This window comes from Brachycentrus maculatus, unplaced genomic scaffold (genome assembly GCF_059751285.1).
Source record: "Brachycentrus maculatus isolate JH-2025_06_01 unplaced genomic scaffold, ASM5975128v1 h1tg000408l, whole genome shotgun sequence".
Taxonomy (NCBI): Eukaryota; Metazoa; Arthropoda; class Insecta; order Trichoptera; family Brachycentridae; genus Brachycentrus; species Brachycentrus maculatus.
In genome coordinates this window covers 555,001-578,538 of record NW_028281157.1, presented here as the reverse complement: position 1 = coordinate 578,538, position 23,538 = coordinate 555,001, and the positions used below count along the sequence as shown (strand labels likewise).

Genomic DNA, 23,538 nt, shown 5'->3' with positions numbered 1-23,538 from the left:
CAATCGGAAAATCTAGTTTTTAAAATTTTAATTATTTTAAGTCTCTCGGTTACATTTCACTGGGTAATAAAATGATACCGTAATTATTATAGTCCATCTTCGATATGAACCTTAAATTCCTCATTTTTGATATAATCATTTACGTTTTGTTAACTTTAACGGAGTAAACACTTAACTAATTACACATAAAAGTTCACCGAAAGTCATGGTTCAATTTTAAATTCGTCTAAGTGTCATCCATTGTCAGAGGCCAAGAAAAGTCCTGAAAAACGATAATTTGTTTAGTGTTTTCATAAACTTCTATCAATTAACTCAATGCCGCTCCGGAGGATGCGTCATTTCATATGTAAATATGAACAGCCATAGAAAGTTTGAACCGGGAAATAGGTTTGAGAGGTAACGGAAAATACATTAATTTTGTTGAGGACGGTGTTTTATCAATTTTGTTTACAGTTAAATTGATATTTTACAATTTGATCGTAAAACGTTAAGTTGCAATGTAATAAGACGATAGTTGGCACAAGTGAGTAGGACGTTTTGATAGGCGGAATATTTTCTTTGTGCCTTAAAGAAGCGTGACACGTAAGGAGAGATGTTGTGACTTAAATGTTTATTGAGATCATTTCGTTAACGTTATTTTAAGAGTTTCTATTTATTGTAATTTATCATCCGTTTCACTTTTACTATATTTTTGGTTTATCCTTTGGTTCGATTACGCGCTCTCTGCTACGGTGGTACAGTTATCTAGTACCTACAGCACCGATAGATACGACACTCTTGGAAATCGTAGCCGATTAATAGTCACTCCAGAAAACGGCGCTTCATTTTCGATTTCACATACGTAGTCCGTTTATCGCACTCGATTGTTTCACACGAAGTAATTTTGTTTATTAACTAATTTAATACGCGCACTGTGTGTCTCTGTATGTCCCACGGGCAGGGTGGCGACGGAATCTCCGTCAGAGTCTTTGCTACTCGAATCTATCATCTTTAAGTGATGCCTGTCCAGGCTATCTTCGAAACCGAGATTTTCTATGATATGGCATCCGCTGACACTTTTCGACATGCCCGCGTCGTACCCTGCATTTTCTATAATTCTACATTTGTCACTGTTCACACTGTTATTATTAATCACTATAGATCGGTCACATATCGACGTGTCTTTGAATGGAACGTTTGTACTGTTACGGTCCGCCTCTTCGGTCGGGCCCTCCTGCGCTGCGCGCGGCTGCTCCCTTCGGCTGATGGTCTCCAAGGGCAGTTTCCTCTCCGCAGAGGCGCGGGCGGGGGTGTTCCTGAAACTTCGGCAGAACTCGGGGCTGTCCGGACTCTTGCAGCGCAGCAAGCGCAGGAAGGCCTTCCGGAAGCCCGTGTTCTTCCAAGCGTAGATGATCGGATTGACTCCGGAGTTCGCCATGGCCAGTGAAAACATCGCCTTGTACACCGCGGGGTTGTTACTCGAGGAGGAAGTCACGGCCTGGGCGCAGATCACCACTACGTAAGGCATCCAGCAAATCGAAAAACTGCCCAGTACCATTAACACCACCTGCGAAAATTAACAGTTACGTCAAAATATGCTTCGTTTAAGTTGAAAACACGGTTGTGTCTACAGCTATTGTTATTACCTGAATACTTTTCCAATCGTTCGGGCCCGATGCGAGGCAAGTTGTCGTACGCATTCGTTTAGTGTGGAGTGCGGCTTCTCGCCAAATTCGCCAGTAGAGGATCAGCATAACGACCCAGATCATGGAGAACATGGGAGCCAGCACGTTAGTCGTATACTCTTTGGGAATAACCTGTAACAACGAAAAGTTTTTCATAAAATTATTATATTTCTAAATTCTGAAATCGGTCAGGTTTAAAATCGATTCGATTAATTAATGTTTACGCGAAATTTTTACTTTACCTTGTGCATATCACAGGAGCTCGCCATTCCCCAGTTGTTCCAGAATATAGGCACCACACTGATACCCACAGCCATCGTCCACCCGACACCCATTAGCGTTCCTGTCGCTAAATTGCTCATGTATCTGCCGTAATGTAAGGGGTGGAGAATCGCGATATACCTGCATTTAACAAAACAATACTTAAAAACAGTAAAAATAATTAAAATTAACAAAAAATACTGTAAATACGTATTGCATTCTGCTATTATCGTAATCAACAGGTTATGAAGTGAAAAAAATGTTGATTTGTCATTCTTACACGAATTAGCTTCGCTATTTAAAGGAGTAGAAGTAATCGAGCACGTACCTATCCACCGCAATAAGTATAAGGTTGATAATAGATGCGCAGCAGGCCAGCGTGATGAGTATAAACCTGAGAACGCATGTGATCTTCTGGCGTCCCAAGTCGTTGTCCAGGTAGAAGGCGAGGTGGTAGGGCAGGGTGAGCCCCACACTCAGATCGGAGACGGCCAGATTCAGCACGAACTTGTTGGATATCAAGTTGGACAGTCTCCTGCTCAGCGTGACCGCGAGGATGGTGAGCGTGTTGCCCCAGAGGATGAATATCATCAGCAGTCCGTCAATGATGGTCCACAGCCAGGCCGGCTCGAACGGCTCCTCAAACGGAAGGGTTGTGTTCTCCTGCCGGAACATTGTGCTGATGGTCGTTAAATTCACGATCGCTACGTCCCCAGGAGACGCCATCTCCTCGACGCGCGTCATCTTGTACATCGTGTAATTGCTCAAAACTGGATCCATACTTAAATGCCCAAACCGCACACTTGAACTTTTTATTATTATCTAACTTTGGTTTCAAATCACAATTGTTATCTATCCTGTGTTCATTATCTAACTATTTATTTGGTGTTCGTTTCACCGTTTATTTTAAGGCAAATATCCGTTTTGTTCAGCCCATTGTGTACATCGTAAAACACTATGAATTGTCGATTGCTAAGACTATTTACATTTTCACGTATTATCCATAACCGAATAAATCAGAAAAATCTGAAAAGCAAAGAAAATAATCAGTCTTCTGGGAAACAATGATGTTTATATAAAAGTTTTTTTATTTACATTAAATATTTCGTTCACAAGCATTCCTAATATTTCTCGATAAATAACTACGTAGGTACAGTTACTATACTCACCGCTAACTTTGGTTGAATCTTCATTTTCATCAGTCATTAGTATATCTATATTTGTTTTAAACTTGGTTTCAGAAATATTTTGAGCAATAATTCCTCTTTTCAGTTTTCACTGCATTTGTTGCTTATCCTTCTTGTTTACTTAGTCAGTAAGCCTATATTTTTTCTTTTAATTTATCTAGATTTCCGCTGTTTATTACTGAAGATTTCTTCATTTTCTATTAAAACTTTAAACAAAATAACAATCTGTTTTTAATAAAATATGATTTTCAATCTGGGCATACATTACTAATTTTGTAATGCACCTAGAATAATTTCATTTTTATAATGAAAACTCTAAATGAATGATGAAAATTAACATAAACTTATTCTTATTATTTGAAGAAAAAAAATGCTATACGATTGCACCGTACTTTTTTTCTTAAATAGGATTGTGAGTAGTAAAATAAAATCAATGCCTGCTTTATTTCTTAATGCTCGTATAATTTCATTGTATTTTTGTTCAATAACGATGAAAGAAAATTATTTTTTAATATACCTAATAGTTCCCGTAATTCGACTTTTATTGGTGTATAAATTTTGTTTTATATTGTTTCGTATGCTTAAATGCTATTTTTATTAATGCGTCGAGACGGCTGAAGTCGATTAGCCCAAATAAAGTGTAATGATTTGGTGAAATCCAATTACTTAAGTAAGATCTAAAGTCTTACGTATGGAGAGTAATAAAAGCTACGAAACGGTACGTTACCAAAAAATTACTTCCTCACGAAAAAAATCACTACGGCTCAAAGTACTTACAAAGAACATTATTTTTTGCGAATACTATAGCCCATCGAATCGTAAATCTTCAAAGATATTTAATTCTCAATTAATGATATTCGAGAATTTATCTTTTCACGTATTCAAACTTTTTAAAACTATCCATTTATTAATATTAGTACCGTATCAATTTTACTTATTATATAACTTTGCAATTTGGATTATCTAATGATAGTGTTATTATTTTTCTGAGCTTTTATTTTTCCTTTTGAACAAAATAGCTTTTAGCCGTCCAAGAAAGTTGTAACCATGATTTTAGCTGGCACAAATAAGTTATTTATAATTATTGTAGGGTTAATTGTTTTTATTGTTATCGCAACCCTAAGTCGAAGCATGATTGATATATTCCTGTGAGTCTTTTTTAAATTTCTTGTGAATTTGAAATTTTGTCCATATGCCAGTTTGTAGCGATTACACAGTTCATAGTCGTCATTTTGTAGTAATAATTGATAAATGTATATTTATGAAAATACGATTTTTGCTATATTACTGATAAAAATATTTTATAACCGTGAAAACACGATAATTATAAATTAATACCTTATAAACGAAATAATGTTTTTACGGGAAATCAGGTTTTTAACAGTGTTGTAATGAAAACCATCAATTATGTCCCTTTGACTAATGTACGGGTTAAATGTTCAAATACACAATGATATTATTTACGCTTTGATAGGGAAATGTAAATTCCAGTGAATCATGTGAGAAACTCATTTCATCAATCATCATTATTGAAATCAAATAATGAGGTTATCAGCGCAATGTCCTCATATCCGTGTACATTTTTAGCGAACACATTGTAACCGGGAAAATATCTTTTACTCGATCGTTAATCATTGCTGGTATTTATTAAATAAATACGTTATTTTTAACATCTGAATATAGATGAAGAAGAATATGGAAGTCATTTACAGAGCTTACGACCGTCTTAGGCTTGGTTAAGTGGATCATTTTACACACGTGTAACATTCACCAATTCTACCCATGATTGACAACCACACTACTCAAATTCATGTAACTTCTATACTTATCGTTCAAATGCGAAACATAGTGCTTGAATCACTAGAATTTCACTAGAGACATCTATGGTGGGAAGAAAGAAGCTTTTTATTGAGCAGATTTTAACTGTCCGAATCCTGGATTATTATCACATACATGAGAAACGCTAGAAAACATCCTTTTCATTTTATTAGTTTAGCTTATAATTTTACCAATTAATTTATTTGTAACATTTTTAATGTGTCCAAATACTTGTTCACAAATCTGGATTATCTCCAATTATGAGTTCTTTGATATTATTTTTAGACATCTTAACGTATTTTTCAACTTCTATTTTGTCCATATTTGTAACGATTACGCAGTTCACAGCCATCATTTTCTAGTAATAATTGATAAAAGTCTATTTATGAAAATATTAAAACAATTTTTACTATAGTACTCAGAAAAATATTTTTGAGATGTCAAAAAATAAAATAAGATAACTCCTAATTGGAGATAATCCAGATTTGCGAACAAGTATTTCGACACACTCAAAATCTTGTAAATAAAGATGTCACTTATCTTTCACACAAGATTTAGACGAGATATTATGGATGATCCATTGACGATATCCGTCAGTGTTCCTTTTAGGCATGCTCGGTATCGCAAGTCTTAGGCGAAGGTCGTAAGGAGTATTGCCTTGCGTATGATGACCCTAAAGCCTTCGAACGGGACAATTTATAATGCTGTCATTTTAAATGGAAGAAATTCGATATATTCCCAATAGCTACATAAAAGCCAGCCGATACTAAACATTCATTTATCTCAGATGCAGAACCAATTTGCTTTGGTGATGCCCTAAGATTGAATGAATGGTCCGCTAACACTATCTTATGAATTCCGTATAAAATAAACTTTTAAATTTTTCATCTCAAATTGTATTTCATAATTTGTATTTTTGTTTTATTTGATATTTCAGTTTAAAAAAATTTAAATAAAAAATAAACAGAATTTATTTATTAATGATATAAACAAGAATCCTAAATAGGCATATTCTGTGCGTGGATATACCATATCGCTCACTCCTTTCAAGAACGTCATAAATCAAAATACTTGATTTTTCAGGAGAACGATTTTAAAGTTTAAAAATATAATGCAATGTATTAAAAATAAATATCAAGCCACTTATTAAACTTTATACTGTGCAACAGATCTTTTGAGGTAAACCTGAAGGTTTTTTCTCCATTTGAAAAATATTGAATATAATTAAAAAAATTATTAAACAATACCTTTTCTTCAAAATGTAAAAACAACACTTTCTGCCCTGTAGCGGGTAAATATCAAGTTAAAAATATGCCGCTTTTGCTGGGATGTAGTACATTTTTTGGGCATTCCGAAAACATGCACAACTGAAAAATGACAATTTTTGATTTATGACGTTCTTGAAAGGAGTGAGCGATATGTATATTACATAAAACAAAACATAATGTGGTATGATGCCAAATATAATAGTTTAATAACATAAATGAAAAAAAAACAATTACGAAAATAAAAATAAATGTTTAAACAAACTTAAAAAAATTAAAGAAGAGTTTAGCAGATAAAGTAAACAAATTACCAGTTTACAAGAAGAAATCATTTACAATCGAGCTTTATTTGTTTTTTCAATTATCTTAAAAAAAATTGTACATTATTTCTCATTTCTTAAATGTGATACTTTTTATTCTTATGGTTATGTTGTAATTGATTCAATCATTATATGCACGCAAAATAAATAATTACAAGTAAAAAAAAAAGATTTTATACCGTAACATATGTACTGGGGTTGGTTTGACAATAAAAGTTCGAGGCTAAGCGGTATGAAGTTATGTCTATAAAATACAGAGTGACGTGTTTTATTATTGTGCCATTTTTACGATTGCTATTTCCTCAAATAATTGACACTCTCAAGCATATAAGTAGGTCTTTTGACCCCCGCATTTGTTTAACATTTTCTATAAATTTCGTCAACTTAGTTCATAAAAAAATTGCTTCGGTAGAGAAGGTGTGTCAGAAAGCCCTGATGCTTTTGGATCAGATCTGGTAATGCAGTGGGACAGTTTCTGCTCTTAAAACAATGTGCATTAACGCTATCCTCATCATTCATCATTCTCCTTGTGATGAATAATAAGGAGAGTATTTATGTGCACTCAATTTAATTCTAATCATCTTGTGACAACATGATATTATTTTAAAGCTGTGTTGAAAAAAAGATTTTGTAAGTTTTGCGTTCTCAGAATGAGTAGGTATCGTAATTTAGACTATTTGAAATATGCCTTTTTATTTTATATTCTTTATTTTTTTAATTTATTGTATTTGATACATATTTATTATTCCTTTAAATTTACCCCTAAATATAGAACAGGATCTCATAGACGTTTACGTTTTTCAGAACGATCGATTTATCTTATAGGAAATTATGATTCGATTTTCTTTTTGCGGAATATCTATTTTTAAAGTACGATGTTATTGTGAAGTGTAAGGGTATATAACTGGCGCAGATGTAAACCATCATGCAAACAGAAGGAAACCTTTTCAAATACCGGGTACGTATTGATATATTACGCTTTCGGTATCTGAAAGGAAACGACGGCATATTTCTTATTTCATGCAAATTCAATAACGTTCATTTCCTCGTGCTCCAAAGTTCTCATATAAAAAGACATCAAATACACTTTATAATGTACACCGTCTGTTTTCAATGGGTAGTTTAGTCTATTTTTGACTACTTTACTACCCTTTCAAAAATATTTTTACTAAGCTCTACTGAAAAATCTTTTTTTTTTCAAAAAAATTATTCTTATATCATAATATGCACAAAAATAGTTGAAAAACAAATATCCAATTTTATTTTATGGCGGCACAGGGTGTACTAGTTTGACTCTTACCTAAACCTGATTTCCGAACTCTTCCTTCGATCTAAAAGTGATAAAAGCATTTTTTCGTTTGAATGCTATATAACTTTTACACATTTACAAAATATTTACTTTTTATTTCATTTTAAATATAAATCTTGAGTTGTACACTTCGAAATATTCATGAAGAAGTTAACAGAGTGCCTGAGTGAAGTAGGCACTCGGAAGTCGACTGAATCGCGTAATATTATGCACAGTCAATTATCGCGGCAGACGATTTCACCGTGCACTTCGTGATTTTACTTACGAGAACTCCTAAACTTCCAACGCCAGTTTTCTCGACTAACTACCGAGATACCCGAGGATGTTTTTCTTTGTATGCGTTCTTATGCGCTTCGCGGGGCCCTCGTTTACTTAGAATATTCGCGTGTAATATTAAATTCTACGTAGTCTCACTGCCCTTGTGCGCTATTGCGAGATTTCTCAAGCGAATTAATTATTTATCCGTCTTATTCCGAGCGCCGGATAGTCGAAATCTTTCCGCTTCCTGGTTCAAAATGTAAATTTGATCGTTTAATATTATTGTTGAAAATTTTAACGGTAAATCCCGGCTGATGTAGTTATATATTTGATGAATGAAACAATACGGCAAACAGAGCGTTCTGGAGTATTTACCGGCGGTATTTTGGTTTCATCCACGCTGATAAACAATATACTACGTCCATTATTTGTTTGAAATACACGGTCGCTTTCCTGACTAACTTTCCTAACATTTTTGTGAAACTTCAGTTACAAACACTTTTATATAGATTTTCTTAGCGTGCTCATCTTCACTTAGTAGCATATATTGTATGTATCTTTCACCGTTTAACATATATCAAGTTTAAAATAGTAGCGTTTTCAAATATTATAGGTTATTATTTCGATATAAGGTTTTCTATTACTTTTTTATGTTATTTTTTCAATTAGACCGGTCCCAAGCCCATAGTTAACATTGTGGATGAAATTTATGATAAAAACATAAAATACTCTCATGTAAAATTTATGCCAACGGAGATACCACAGTCAATAATTACAGTGTCGATTTAAACAAGTCAGATTAAATTATCAAATTTAAAAATATATATATATATATTGACTGTTTGTTTAATCAATTTAAGTATTGGATAAGAGCCCGTAAAACTTATTTAAATTAAAAAATAAATGATGTTTTATTTACGTCTGCTTATATGTCATGCTTTTTAACGCAACATACATAATAAGGGTGAGCGATTATACTCGCTGTATCAACTATTGATTATGGTAAAAAGTTAACTAAGAAAAGCTATTTTTCTTTAGGATTTTCCTACGTAGAACGATTTAAATTCTTGATAATACGCAATCAATATTCGGCAGAAATAGAACAGAGAAGCAGGGAACATGTAAACGAAAATGCTCGAAAACGTGGTCATTGTTTGGGGAACGCTAAAATTTATTTTCATAGCTGATGTGAAATGAGACATCAAGACATGTACGTTGTATGAAACATTTTAACGTTGGTCCTTATAGTAATTCACAAATTATGAAACGTTTAATTTTGAAAGTTTCCAACAATTTAATTAATTTTCCTCACGTCTTAGCTATTTGATTAAACCTAATTTGGTGAAATTTAGAAAACTCTCACAAAATACCGAGTTTTAAAGTCAAATAGTCACAAATTCATTAAGTAACTCTGCGATTGTTCTTTTATTTACTTATTTTCGCCTGTTTGTGAAATATGGTGACGGAATCGGGTGAAACTTTTGGCGTGGAAATATATTTCTGTCGCGTTGGCTTTTAATTTAAGGCCACACAGAGGGAAGCACTATTTACTGTTGTTTGCGGATGACGGACAGTGGCAGACGAAAATTCTGTTTGTTTTGGGTAACGAATATGTATGACCGTCGCGTCGTTTCGAGAGCTCATACTTCGCACCTTTTAAATTCATGTCTAAAGTTCGTAGGTACCTAATGCATTTCAGGCTTCGTACATATATTATTTTTTGTTGTTGTTGTCAGTCTGGAAATATGAAAATTGTCAAAACGAATGTGCCACGTATTCTGAAAAAAGCACATAAAAATGATTTGTTTGAGATTTTTCGACTTTTATGTTACATATTAATTATAATACACATTATTTATAAACAGAAAAGCATAAGATGTTTTAATTGATACCCTAACAGAGACAATTTTTTTTAATGAAATGGACATTTTCACGTAAAGCGATTTTAGCTGAAACCTTTATTATGTATGTGAATTTCTCCGATTTTTTACTTACTAGAAAACGTCTATTAAAAAAGTATTTTATTTGCCTAATTATTATGATAACAATATTCAACATATTATCATCCCAATAACTCCGTCACTGCTGAGATATCAAAAAAATCCTGATACCAACTCTTTTCTGTGGTATAAATCCAGTATTCGTGTGATGTGAACACACTAAAAATGTTTTTTTTTTAACCCATCATTGGATTGTGACCTATTAGTGGTTTTTACTTCAACAGAAATGATAAAAAATATAATAATTATTTTAAAATAATCAATATTGAAACGCAGTAATCACCCTAAAATACCGAGTAAGCATATCGTTGTCGTACAGGAAAAAGTGACTAATTAACAAAACGTAAAATTTACAACATTTTGAGTGTGTCCAAATACTTGTTCACAAAATCTGGATTATCTCCAATTACAGGAAATATTTTCATATTATTTTTTGACATCTCATCAAAGATGAGGAAGAATATGGAAGTCTGGGCATTTACGGGGCTGACGACCGTCAAAAAAAAACGTAAAATGTTCAGGAGGGCCATTTGAGTCACTTTTGCTTGACAAGAAAATAAACATCAATGCAATTAGTCATTTTTAACAAGTCTATATATTATATTTCCAATATTAAAATGCTTTGGGATTTTTTTCAGGGCAATATTAAGCTAGTAAGATACCAAATAGTCGATGATCACGTTTTTATAAAAAAATGCACTTGGTCACTTTCTCCTGTATGACTACGATATGGTTAATTCGACGCATTCTCATGACCATTGAATAATTACATATGTTTGCATAAATATTATCCATCTTTTCTCTGTTCCCATATGGATTTTACCTATTTTTTTTGTGGAATTCTCAATACGCGTGAAATATTTATTGTGGTATGATAGAATTATGGTGTGTACTTTACGCATAGTAATAATAAAACCGCATTTAGTCCGATGTGAGTGAGTCAGCGTTAGTTTTGGAGGTCAGAATACAAGATACAGTATCTCCGTTTTACCAAGTGTGACTGGCCGGATATTTGTATTAAATAATCACATTGTGTTTCATTATTTATCTGATTGGGTAATCTCGAACCGCTAAAGTATTTTAAAATCCCAAATTGAATTAAAAATTCAATTTAATGTTTTATTTGCAAACGTAACAAATCGCACACTTGTAATTTTTCACGAGAAAATATTCCCCCTGCAAGGAAAATAAAGAAACGTTTAAAAAAATATTCCTTCTGCAACATATGTGAATGTGTTTTCAAGATGAATACTTTATGAATATTATTTTATTAAATTTTAAAGTAAGGTGCATATCGATGTATTATTCAAATTGTAAAACGTTAAAATTCAGTAATTTGTAATATTATCGGAGATAATATTACAAGTTTCAAACATCGCATGAAAATGATGCGGAATGCATCGAAACACGTTTCGCAATAGATTTTAAGAAAAAGTGGTATTTACTAAGTAAAAAACTTTAATTAAAAATTATAGATTTTTATATAGAAACTATAAATGAAATTATACAAGTGTTATTTGACTACTATTATGTTTACCATATCAGTTAAATGTTAAAGTAATTTTTAATATATTATTAGATTAAAACCAATATTTTTAGCTTTTCCACTTTATTTTAATTTGACCAGCGACCGGGTTTTGTCGTTACCGACATCATCAGACTGGTCTGATGATGTCGGTAACGACGAAACCCGGTCGCTGGTCAAATTAAAATAAAGTGGAAAAGCTAAAAATATTGGTTTTAATCTAATAATATATTAAAAATGCAATTCCATCACGAAGTGTCAGTGGATAATATAAATCTGTTAAAGTAATTAACTTCATAAATAACGTATTATACGAAAATCTTTCAATTAATAATACGCATAATGCGATGGTTTTTATTGTTTGAGCAAATAGCAGTTGTTGAGTACTTGACTTGAATTGTGACTTGTGGCAATCATTCGGGCTTGTCGAAAATCTCAAGTCTTGGGACATTAACCTAAGGCTGCAGGCACTACGACTCCGTCTGAACACAGCCTGTACTCGGTATTCAAACATTTGTATATTATGTAAATAATCATTATCGTACTACTATAATTATGTGGAAACATACGAAATACTGGCAAACCTGCCTGTCTTTGTGACTGTCAACAACCAGTATTTTTAAACAGTATATGTACGTTTGAGTATACGTGCAAAGCGATGTATTACTTCCGCGGAACGTCTTATTTATATAAAATGGAATAGTTAATTTTTGATACTTGTTGATTTTGTATCATTATTTATATATATTAAAAGGAATAAAGCCTCTTGTTTTGTCAGACCAATTGAAAATAAATATATTTTGAATTCATTTTGCGATTGACGGTAATCGAACCCGCGATGCCTGTTTCGCAGTCGAGCGGTTATCCAACTACGCCTCAGCGCCTGTATATATTTTTCTCAATTCATAATTATGAGTTTATTCAAAGCGTGTCGTAAAACACGATAATTAAACATTGGTAGCTAATAGGGTGTTTTCTCCAAGGAACCTGTGTATATGTGTAATATATATGTATGTTTATATATATAAATATATATATATATATATATATATAACGTAGTAATATTTTCCTTTTGAAAATTAAGTGTAAATAATATGTAAAGTGGGTGTATAATAATAAAATAAACAATGTGTTGCTTTGTAATTAAAGAAACGACAATAAAAGTTTATTCTTAATTAATCTTTACAACAATTTTTATATCTATATGATTCTGACAGTTAATAATATTATCGGAAGTCTTTTGTTTTCTACTGAGCGACGCATGCGACATCTGGTGGTAGAACTGTTTTATGTAGGTACTAATTGTAGGTACTTAATAAAATGTATAGGTAGGTACCTAGTTATTTTATTACATCTCCCCCCTTGGGGATGAAAATTCATAGTAAAATTTTCACTCGTCCTCCGGATCATCTTCTTGTAGTGAAGGGACTGGTATAAGTTTAGTGATATGATAAAGGTTTGATTTTATTTTTTTGTGACCTGTATCAATTCTGTATATTGAGTTAGAAATTTTTTCAATAATTTTATAAGGTCCAATTTTTAGTTCATCCAATTTTTTTCTGTTTAGCTTGTTTCCATTTTCCACATACACCATGTCTCCTACGTTGAATTCGCAGCCTATTCTATTTTTGTCAAATAATGTTTTATTGTAATTATGTGATTTTATTGTATTTTCAAGCGCTATTTTCCTGTCTCTAATCCAGTCATTATTAGATTTTCCTTGTTTTAATTCGTTGGGTAAAATATTTACATCTGTACCATATAAAAGATAACTTGGGGAAAAGTCAGTGACTGAGTGATTAGTATTATTATATTTATTAACACATTCTTGAGCTATTGTGGTCCATGCTCTTCTTTTCCCTTTTTCATTTTTCAAGCACTGTTTCTGTGTTATTTGTATGTCTTCATTTTTATTCTGATCTTTTAAAATATCTTCTAATTTAACCAAATTTAAAACTTTTAATTGTTCATTTGCATTTTCCTTCGATTCTAATACTGGATTCCTGCTCACACAATCTGCTTCGAAATTCTTCTTTTCTGGAGTATATTTTATTTTATCTTTCGTAGAAGTTTTTTCTACTTTATTTTTATTTTCATTCTTCAAGCATTGTCTTTGTGTTATTTTTAAGTCTTCATTTTGGATTAGTTTAAATTTTTTTATCATATCTAATCCTATCAAAAAATCATATTTGAAATTTTCTTCATCAATAATATATACATCAACGTTTTTTTCCAATTCAAATATTTTTATTTTCAAAGTCGTCAAACCGTTTGTCTTTTTAACACCATTAATTGTTACTAAATCTGCTTCATTCATATTGTTTCCTTTTCCTTTTAGTTTTAATAACTTAGAATTTATTAGAGAAACATTTGAACCTGAATCGTAAATTCCAAATATTTCAATTTGATCATTTAGTAATAGTTTGACATTTATTAATGGTGTTACTATTCGTTTTTTTGATCGGTTTCGTTTAACTTAGCTTCTATAACTGAATTGTTTATATGTCTGATAGTATTTTTATTATTAAACTTATCATCCTCCTTTGTTCTAAACCAGCACGTTACTTCAGGGTGATATCGAGTTCCCTTATTTAATTTTTCACAAATCTTACATGGACTTTTATCTTTAATTTTACCACTAGTTCTTAGATTTCCATATCTTCTTTGATCCGAAAACCTTTTTTTATTTACAATGTTTTCGTGTTTTTTTACTTCATTGAATAAATCGACTGTATCTTCTAATTTTTCTCTATCAATCTTATTAATTATAAATTCTGGTAAACCAGCCACAATAAGATCTACTAAGGTACCCATGTCGATCGTTCTTCTCATCTCCAACAAAAGTTTTTCCTTCCTTATGGCATAGTCTAACAAGGAACCGTCGTTATATTTAAAAGATAATGCAAACATTACATGGTTCCATCCCTTGTTTGTAAATGTTTTACAAAAGTTGTTTTTCCATACTATCCATTCTGAGTTCATTGAAAATTTTATCATCATCGAACTGTACCAATCTTCACAACTTTTATCCATAAACAATCTTAATATTTCAATTTTTTTCTCATCCGTTGTCACCTCAAAACGTATACATTCTTTTTCAAAAATATCCATCCACTGGTTTGCATTAGGATTTTTGCTTGTAAATTTTTCAATGATGAACTTCTCTGAAATATCTTTTAAATTTTGATGTTTGCTTACCTGAGCATTTTGTATTAATTTTTCTAGTAAGTTTTGTAATGTTTGAGGAGCAGTATCCATTTTTATTTTTATTTTGTTTCTTTATTTTTGATTAACAAAATTGTCGTTTTATAACGTAGTAATATTTTCCTTTTGAAAATTAAGTGTAAATAATATGTAAAGTGGGTGTATAATAATAAAATAAACAATGTGTTGCTTTGTAATTAAAGAAACGACAATAAAAGTTTATTCTTAATTAATCTTTACAACAATTTTTATATCTATATGATTCTGACAGTTAATAATATTATCGGAAGTCTTTTGTTTTCTACTGAGCGACGCATGCGACATCTGGTGGTAGAACTGTTTTATGTAGGTACTAATTGTAGGTACTTAATAAAATGTATAGGTAGGTACCTAGTTATTTTATTACATATATATATATATATATATATATATATATATATATATATATATATATATATATATATATATATATATATATATACATATATATATATATATATATATATATATATATATATATATATATATATATATATATATATATATATATATATATATACATACATACATATATCCATCAGGGGATAAATCTAGTGTTTGTATACTTATGAAGATAAAGACATTAAAATTATTGTTGACATGTATTTTGATGTATAATTGTTTTGCATTCGACATATTCCATATGTCTACTATATTATCTTCCTATCTCACCCATTGAGTATTCGATTAACCTACATGTAGCTATTTCGGATAAATACGAGTAAACTGTAATCTTTATGGACCAACATAGTATTTTTCATAGTAGATATTGCATATTGGAGTTTTCAATGTTGAACTAAGAAACGCTTTACATATTTAATAACGATGTGGGCTAACTTTTCGAAAGATTTGAGTAGGGTATTGTAGAATCTCAAATAGATTTAATTCTTCGTAAATACTAAAATTTCCATTATAAAGACTAGTATTTTAATAATTATTTAAATAGCATACGTTTAAAAAAAAAATTTCATCATCGTTTTCGCAGTGAGCGCCATTGTTGTTCTCATTAAATATAATACACGCAATTCGGAGCTGCGGGCTGCCAGCTACGACTGAACATGGTTTCCATTTTAATGATCCGTTCGATATTTTATTTATCCACCATAAAATGGCGTATTGAAAGTAAACTGAAAATGTTCGCTTTTGTCGAAGTAATTGTTTTAATTGCGACCCTGTCAGACATTACATCTTCCGAAAGGCCTTTGTTTCATGTTTATCATGTCACAATATTCAATTAACGTCTCGAACAACACATTCTGAAAATTAAAATTCCATATAAGGGATGTATAATAATAAATAAAGAGAAATATTTGTGTTTTTATTATTATTAAAAATACTTCAATTTCATACTATTTCTGTGAGCCTAAGCGGCTCATTATTAGAAATAGGTATCAAATTATGGTAGAGTGGGTTCGAACCCAGTAACTCTATCTCAAGAGTCCGCGACACTAACCACAGACAAGACCACAATCCGAGAATGGTTATGGATACCATTCGAAGCAGACACCGTATAAAACATCTTTTAAATAATCTTTCGATTATAAATACCCAATAACGCCTGCATCTACATCTGTTTACGTAAGTGAATGGCAAGGGTAGACACTACATAGGCCAGTCGCTATGTGGCGTAAAAATCGATGAAATTGCATGAATTAAATACGATTTACCCTTCGTAAGCGTTAGGGTAGATCGTTACTAGTCTAAATCGAGCTGTCATCTTGAATTATTTATATTTTCAAATTGGGGCCAAAATTATTAATATCGGACCAAACTTGTACAGAATTGAATTTCCTTTAACCCAAATTATTATTATTATCTCAGCGATACATTTTTTTTCAACTGAGTCCTGAAAAGGAGAGATGAAATTTATTCTTCGTGTTATGGAGATGACAGTAATTAGATTTCACCTCCCTTTTTATGTTCTTAGTTTTAAAATATCGATCTTACATAATAAATAATAGTAACTAATTTGTAGTCAATTATCTCATAAAGCATTATTTAAACTCAAGATCGCGGATAAAGCAACTGGAAAACTATCGAAAAATTGGATTAAGACTATCGATGACCTAGTCTTGACGATTACAAAGAAAAATTGCTATGTTTGATTCGTAAAAAAATGATAATTGACTGGATTATTGTGAAAAAAAATCTTTGATTTTCTTTCTATTAACTTTGTAAATTAATGAACTGGGCCAGTTTACCGCTTATTTTGATGTACCGAAACGCAAAAAAGATCTAATCAAACATATAAAAACCGTACGTTTTAATTAAATTTTAATAGCATAAGAATGTTGTAATTTCGTAGTTATTATTTCCAAACTGATTTTATTTATATCTTTAAAATTCATTCCTACCTGCCATGTTCTCGAAGTTTAAAAAAAAATATGCGATAAAAATGATTTCAGCAAAGACCCGGTAGGCTTCCACTATCAAATTACATTCACTTGGAATCCTGAAGGATTTCTATATTAGAAAAGTTTAATGTAGTACTGCCATGATAAATCATTAATATATTATTGTGTTTTATTAAATTATTATTTGCTTTAATGTTGGTTAGCAATTTCATTTTATAATTATAAAATCTGTACTGATTCATTTGCAAAGACTTCAGATATATGTTTACTAAGAAACGTATTGTGGTTTGCGGTAAAACTTGAATTCATACAATATGATTCTTAGCTTCGTACTTGTTGCCTTGAGCACCGATTTCATTTTCCGTTTGTAGCTCTGCCAAGTTATTTTATGTTACACATGCATAGTGCATAATCTGTTTAAATCCAGTGCATTTGACTAGCATCTTTGTAGCCACTCTTTAATCTATGTCAATTTATTCTTACGTTTTTTAAACCATCAACATTTTCGCTTCTCACCTAAGATAAACTGAATGAATGATTTGATATTTAAATATTATCTTCTCCAAATGCAAAGTTTACCCGTCGAGCTCTTGTTTATGTTGAAGTCGGTACAATAGCAACCGCTGAATGTGGTTAGATCTTGATTCTAGTTTTCCCGCGATCCTTATCAAATCGACCTTCGTCTTTGATCGCTACTCAGTATACATACGAAATAGTTAACTTTTGTTTTTATTTTGTTTTCATAACATTCTCCTGTTTTCCATAGGAATTGACTCCAAAAAAATCTCGACCCCCCAGCATTTGATTAGCCAGCACGTGAAAATTAGTTGTTATGTGAGACTGCGATAGAAATGCTTTATACCAAAGTATTGTAAAAAGCTACAGTAATACTGAACGTAGCACGCAATGATTATCGCAAAAAGCGTATTACATACGTTAATACTAGATTTTTGTTTTTAAATTTCATTAATGGTTTTTCATTAAATTTCTTTTCAGTCGATGCAGTCTGTTTGATTCGGATAACAGAGAAGTAAATATTATTTTGTCTTAATTGTAAATTGTAACGAATACGCCATTTTAGCAAGTATGGTACATCTTGTCCGCCTCCGCAGTGTAATGGTCAGCGCGCTCGACTACCGTTCTGGAGGTCCCGGGTTCGATTCCCAAAGTGGGGTCTAATAATATAATTGATTTTTTCACTCTAATATTTATTCAATATTACCCTGGACTGGTACCTGAATCGGAGGGCTGATCACCTTTCCTTCGTGTGTTAACGATCAAGATAACACTGCGTTTATATGATGCAGTGCCCTATGCACCATTGGGGTGCGTATAAGGGTTCGAATGACATCTAACGATGTAGGTATTTTTATTTCATCGTAGACAATTATTTATAAAAATATAGTTTTCCACGTTAACATCATACAACCTGGATATTCTTTTCATGTTATTCCAAAGCTTAATTTTGGTATACGCGACTCCTTTATCCAATTATCCGGTTTTGTGAATGTAAACAGCACTAGGTAGCGCCGTACATAGGCTCGTTTCTACTCCATAATTAGTAGCGTATTGTAATGCCCGTCGCGGCTCTACCTATTAATCAACGCGAAAAGTTCTCTGTCTTGGAATAAATACCAAAATTGTGTGAGAAAAACATATTTTTACTTTTGAATTTTTATTCTACGTTAATTATCATTCCTGTCATAGGCTATTTTAAATTACACTTTCTAAAAACAATTTCTATTCAATGGTGAAACAATGTGTTATCTTTAAAATCGTTATTTACATTTTATTTTATTTTCGCTACCCTTTGAAATCCCTTTTTATGTTATATCGGAATAAACTGACACTTCGTATTAAAAATTTGACGCGGGAATTAAAATATTTACATATCCAATCTAAAATAACCAAGCGTTCGCGGAAGATTATTCGATGTTATTATATTGGCGAGTACCTAGTACCTTTTTTTTCGTTAAATCCTATTGGCATCCGTTGATCATGTCGGCGGCTGCAAGGACAGCTAGTTTCTGAAGTTACAAAAAAATCTTCACAGTTCATAAAAAGGTTATTTTTCTTACATCATAATTAATTTCGCTATTGTTTTTTGACATTTCAACGTAGATAAAGAAGAATATGAAAGTCTTGGCATTTACAGGTCTTACGGCCGTCATAGGCTTGGTTAAGTGATCACTTTACACACGTGTAAATTCACCAATTCCACCCATGATTGACAACCACACTACTAAAAATTTGTAACTTCTAGATACATTGATTAGACTCATAATACAGTATGTGCAAGTTCACAACAGCCATCTATGTTGGGATGAGAAAGCTTTTATTTAGCAGAGACTCTTTTTATTAGTATGTGAGGTCCGAATCCTGGATTATATTACATACTTGAAAAACGCTTGAAAACATGATTTTAAATTTATTTTAGCTTATAATTTGACCAATAACTTATATTACAACATTTTGAGTGTGTCCAAATACTTGTTCACAAATCTGGATTATCTCCAATTAAGTGTTTTTTTGCAAAATAAGATTTCTCGAATGATGTCTTTGTCAGTCGCATACCGTGCATTTGTGGAACTGTAATGCACGTTGTGCCAAATGTGTACGTAGCGCGGTTCGTTAAGTTACAAGTGCGATGGTAATGGCACGAGGCACTCTGTTTTGTTACTCCATCGCGTGATGTGACGGACACCAATTCGCACGGTGTGAATTTATTGACCGTAGCCTAAAAACTTTTATCCGCTTTGAAGGTTCCCGTAACAAGACTGCCACCGATGATGGATTTATTCATTATTTCTATTATAATAATTACTTGTGGAAGTTTAAGGTTTTTTTTTTTATAATCTCGTCTTTGTATTAATTTGTAAAAAAATCCGTTTCTTTATCATGTAACCGTAGTAAATGCATACTAGACCTCTTTCTACTATATTAGCTAGCACATTCATGGAGAATGAAAAGCCCTCAAACAAGATACATATTTCCTTTATATTTATTGGGGAAAAAGTCTCTTCAACATGTAGCTGCAGTACTAGACCTCCTTTTGCTTTATTAGCTAGAACATTAATGAACGCTAAAAAGCCTTAAAATAAGATATTTTCTTTATATTTATTGGGAAAAAGTCTCTTCAACATGTAACAGCAGTACTTATGTATAGGCCCTTTTTAATTTATTGGCTAGAACATTCCTGAAGGCTAAAAAGCCTTAAAATAAGATGCATATTTCCTTTATATTTATTGGGAAAAAAATTTTCTTTAACATGTAGCTGCAGTACATACGTACTGGACCTCTTTTTGATTTATTGGCTAGAACATTCATGATCGATGAAAAGCCTTAAAATAATATAATTATTTTATTTTTACTTTTGTTAATATATTTCTACATTATCATTTACAAGCCTGTCAGGTTTTTATGAATAGATATCAATATCGAATTATTGTTTTCGGATGTATTTGCAATATTATTTTTGTTGATTGCGTTATAATAACTTTTGTTGATCATAAACGTACTCGGCGCGATGTCAATAAATCAATTTACCTCAGTTTGGGAGTTAATAACCCATCCTGACAACACCCGCGCTGTTTAATTACTTCAGATAAGGTGATCCCCAGTGATGGAGTGGTGGAATATTATCTCTGTGTAGCTCATCGTCGACTCTACCCTAAATTACCACACAAAAACGCTGGATTAATCGCCCTTTCATTTCACTACGTGATAAACATCCCTTTCTGCAGCCCTAGTGGTACAAGTCGCGTTCTTGCGAACAAATAAAACCTAAATTAGATAAATTTCATATTTTTTTATGACTCTGCTGAAGGTCTTGGTGATGATACAACGCCTCTTCCACATTACATACACTCGTCGTTAATTTGATTTCAATCACTTTTCAGCTACACAGCTCGTCGTCGACTTAACCCTAAATTTATACACGAAAAACACTGGACAAGTCACCCTTTTCTTTTATTACTTAATAAACACCCCTTTCTGCAGCCCTGGTGTTATTAGTCGCCGACTTGCGTTCTTGCGAACAAACAAAACCTAAATTAGAAAAACTTCATATTTTTTATGACACTGTTGAAGGTCTTGGTGATGATACAACGACTCTTCCGTATTACGTACACTCGTCGTTTGTTTGATTTCAATTTAAATCACTTTTTAAAAGTATTATTCTTATCTCGAAACTTGATAATCACACGGGTTGAACACTCATCTTTACGAATTATTTACTATATTCTACGATATTAACATCCATCCATAATATTTTTTTTGTTTAGTTGAAAAATTTGAACGGAATGACAAACCGTGCATTTTCACAGTTTCGCGAGACTCTGTGTTGACATTCGCAACGGTCATGCGGGCTTCCCGCGCTGCAGTGCTCGGGGCGCGCGTGCCGTGTCCTCGGAGGGCCGCGTGCGACTGCCGCCACAGACTAACTATTTATATAAAGACCGCCAACTACCTCGATTTTTTATGGCTGGAAGTGATATTCGCCAGCGGCCGGAAGTGACGTAAACGGCTACTAGTACTAAGCTCCCGGCTGGGCGTGACTTCGCCGCGGCTGAATGTCGAATCCACCCGCCGAAATATTTGTCATTAATTTTTCAGGTTAAATGGTATTGATATTGAAATTTGTTGTATTACATATTTTCAAAATTATAATATTAATATTACAAAGAAGATATTTCACTATCTAAATTTATTTATTTCAGTGTAAACAAAAATAGAAAGGTCACGGCTAAAACGCGACATTTATAAAAAGAGTTTAGGCGTTTAGTTGAGTTCAAAAGTTCAGTTTAATAATGGTTACTCAACTCAGCCGTACAACGGTAAATGGTAATGGTAATTTTTTTGACTTACTATAATATACAATATATAAAATTCCAGAAAACACAATATTTTAAAAGGACAGAAGGAGTGTCCACCACTTCCTGAAGTTATGTTTCTTATCGGGGGTGCCAGCGCCCCTTTCTGGACGTTTTGGAAGTCTGGCTAGGCGTTTTTAAAATTTTCGCATTTGGGGGGTGCTGCAGAAGGGAGCGGGAGGTTCAAGGGAACGTTGTGTCAATAAAGAAAAACTACACTTTCATACGCAAAATTTAACTTTAACTTTGGCATAATACTCAATATTATCAAGTTCTTCATATAAAACAAGGGCCCATTAAAAAAGACATATAGTATCATAGCCACATTAATGCCCTTATCGAAGATATGATAATACATTATTAGATTAAAACCAATATTTTTAGCTTTTCCACTTTTTTATTTGACCAGCGACCGGGTTTCGTCGTTACCGACATCATCAGATCCAGTCTGATGATGTCGGTAACGACGAAACCCGGTCGCTGGTCAAATAAAAAAGTGGAAAAGCTAAAAATATTGGTTTTAATCTAATAATAAATTAAAAATGCAATTCCATCACGAAGTGTCAGTGGATAATATAAATCTATATGATAATACGGTTCAAAGACTAACAGGAACTTTTGATATCAGCTTGGTTAATCAATCCATTTTTATCAGACGTAGAAAGTGTTAGTCCAAATTTAAAAGAGTAATTTATTGATCTGCAAAATGACTGTGAAGCAAAAATAATATTTTATGTATTAATTTTAAATCAAACACAGATTTTTTGAGTCTACTAAGTTGTATTTTATTAATAAAAAACACATAAAAATTATACTGTGACAATTGTTTCGCCTTGTTAGGGCATTATCAAACGAATGATAATTCATGGATAACGAATGGTCATTCGTTTGATAATGCCCTAACAAGGCGAAACAATTGTCACAGTATAATTTTTTATGTGTTTTTTATTAATAAAATACAACTTAGTAGACTCAAAAAATCTGTGTTTGATTTAAAATTAATACATAAATTAAAATGGAGTTCTACAAATTAAACGCCAAGTCAATAAATAAACCAAAATAATATGTAATCAATGTGTTTATATTGATTTTTGGGTACGTTTTCGTCATCAATACCTAATTCTGTGGGAAGAATTGAAATTACCTATAATAGCCTTTCTATCTTCATATTTAGAAGAGAAAGGTTTTAGTGCAGTAATGCATATATTAAAAAAAAAACGCGAAATTGATTACAAATAACCCGAAGAGGAGATAAACTTTAACCAAATAAAACGAAATTGGCGCAATCTCATGACGCTCAAGGATCTCTTTAATTTTTTTAAGTAAGAAAAAAAAAATTTAAGTTACATGTTTTATTTAAAATTAAAAAAGGTGTTTTATTGTGTATTTCGCAATAATTTTTATTTGTAGAAGGAAATCCATCGCATAAATACTTACAGGTAAGTAGGTAGTGGGTACGTAAA

At 32.0% G+C, this 23,538-nt stretch overlaps 2 protein-coding genes across 4 annotated transcripts in view; one reads left to right on the top strand and one right to left on the bottom strand.

The window, feature by feature from the left end:
* Positions 1-23,538, top strand: part of nonC (serine/threonine-protein kinase Smg1) — a 165,248-nt gene that overhangs the window by 13,309 nt on the left and 128,401 nt on the right. The gene's annotated exons all lie outside the window — the stretch shown is intronic.
* On the bottom strand, positions 35-21,644 carry LOC148302800 (histamine H2 receptor-like). Of its 3 annotated transcripts, XR_015838587.1 has the most exons (6): positions 21,515-21,644; positions 2,254-2,951; positions 1,907-2,066; positions 1,626-1,796; positions 685-1,546; positions 35-262 (listed from the first exon to the last, which is right to left on the bottom strand). XR_015838587.1 is itself a non-coding variant. In XM_088271002.1 (5 exons), the coding sequence occupies exons 2-5, from the start codon at positions 2,703-2,705 to the stop codon at positions 869-871; spliced, it is 1,461 nt and encodes a 486-aa protein (XP_088127128.1). In that variant the 5' UTR covers positions 2,706-2,951; positions 21,515-21,644; the 3' UTR covers positions 35-868. The 3 variants fall into 3 exon arrangements, 2 of the variants coding, with proteins under 2 accessions (XP_088127128.1, XP_088127127.1); XM_088271002.1 differs by having other exon boundaries at positions 35-1,546; XM_088271001.1 differs by lacking the exon at positions 21,515-21,644 and adding an exon at positions 3,095-3,269 and having other exon boundaries at positions 35-1,546.

Excerpts from the sequence above, each read along its gene's own strand:
- LOC148302800 (XM_088271002.1), bottom strand. The coding sequence starts at position 2,705 with ATGGATCCAGTTTTGAGCAATTACACGATGTACAAGATGACGCGCGTC. Across the intron at positions 1,797-1,906 it reads GCTCCTGTGATATGCACAAG|GTTATTCCCAAAGAGTATAC; the intron begins GTAAAGTAAAAA and ends TCGTTGTTACAG. Across the intron at positions 1,547-1,625 it reads ACGATTGGAAAAGTATTCAG|GTGGTGTTAATGGTACTGGG; the intron begins GTAATAACAATA and ends TAATTTTCGCAG.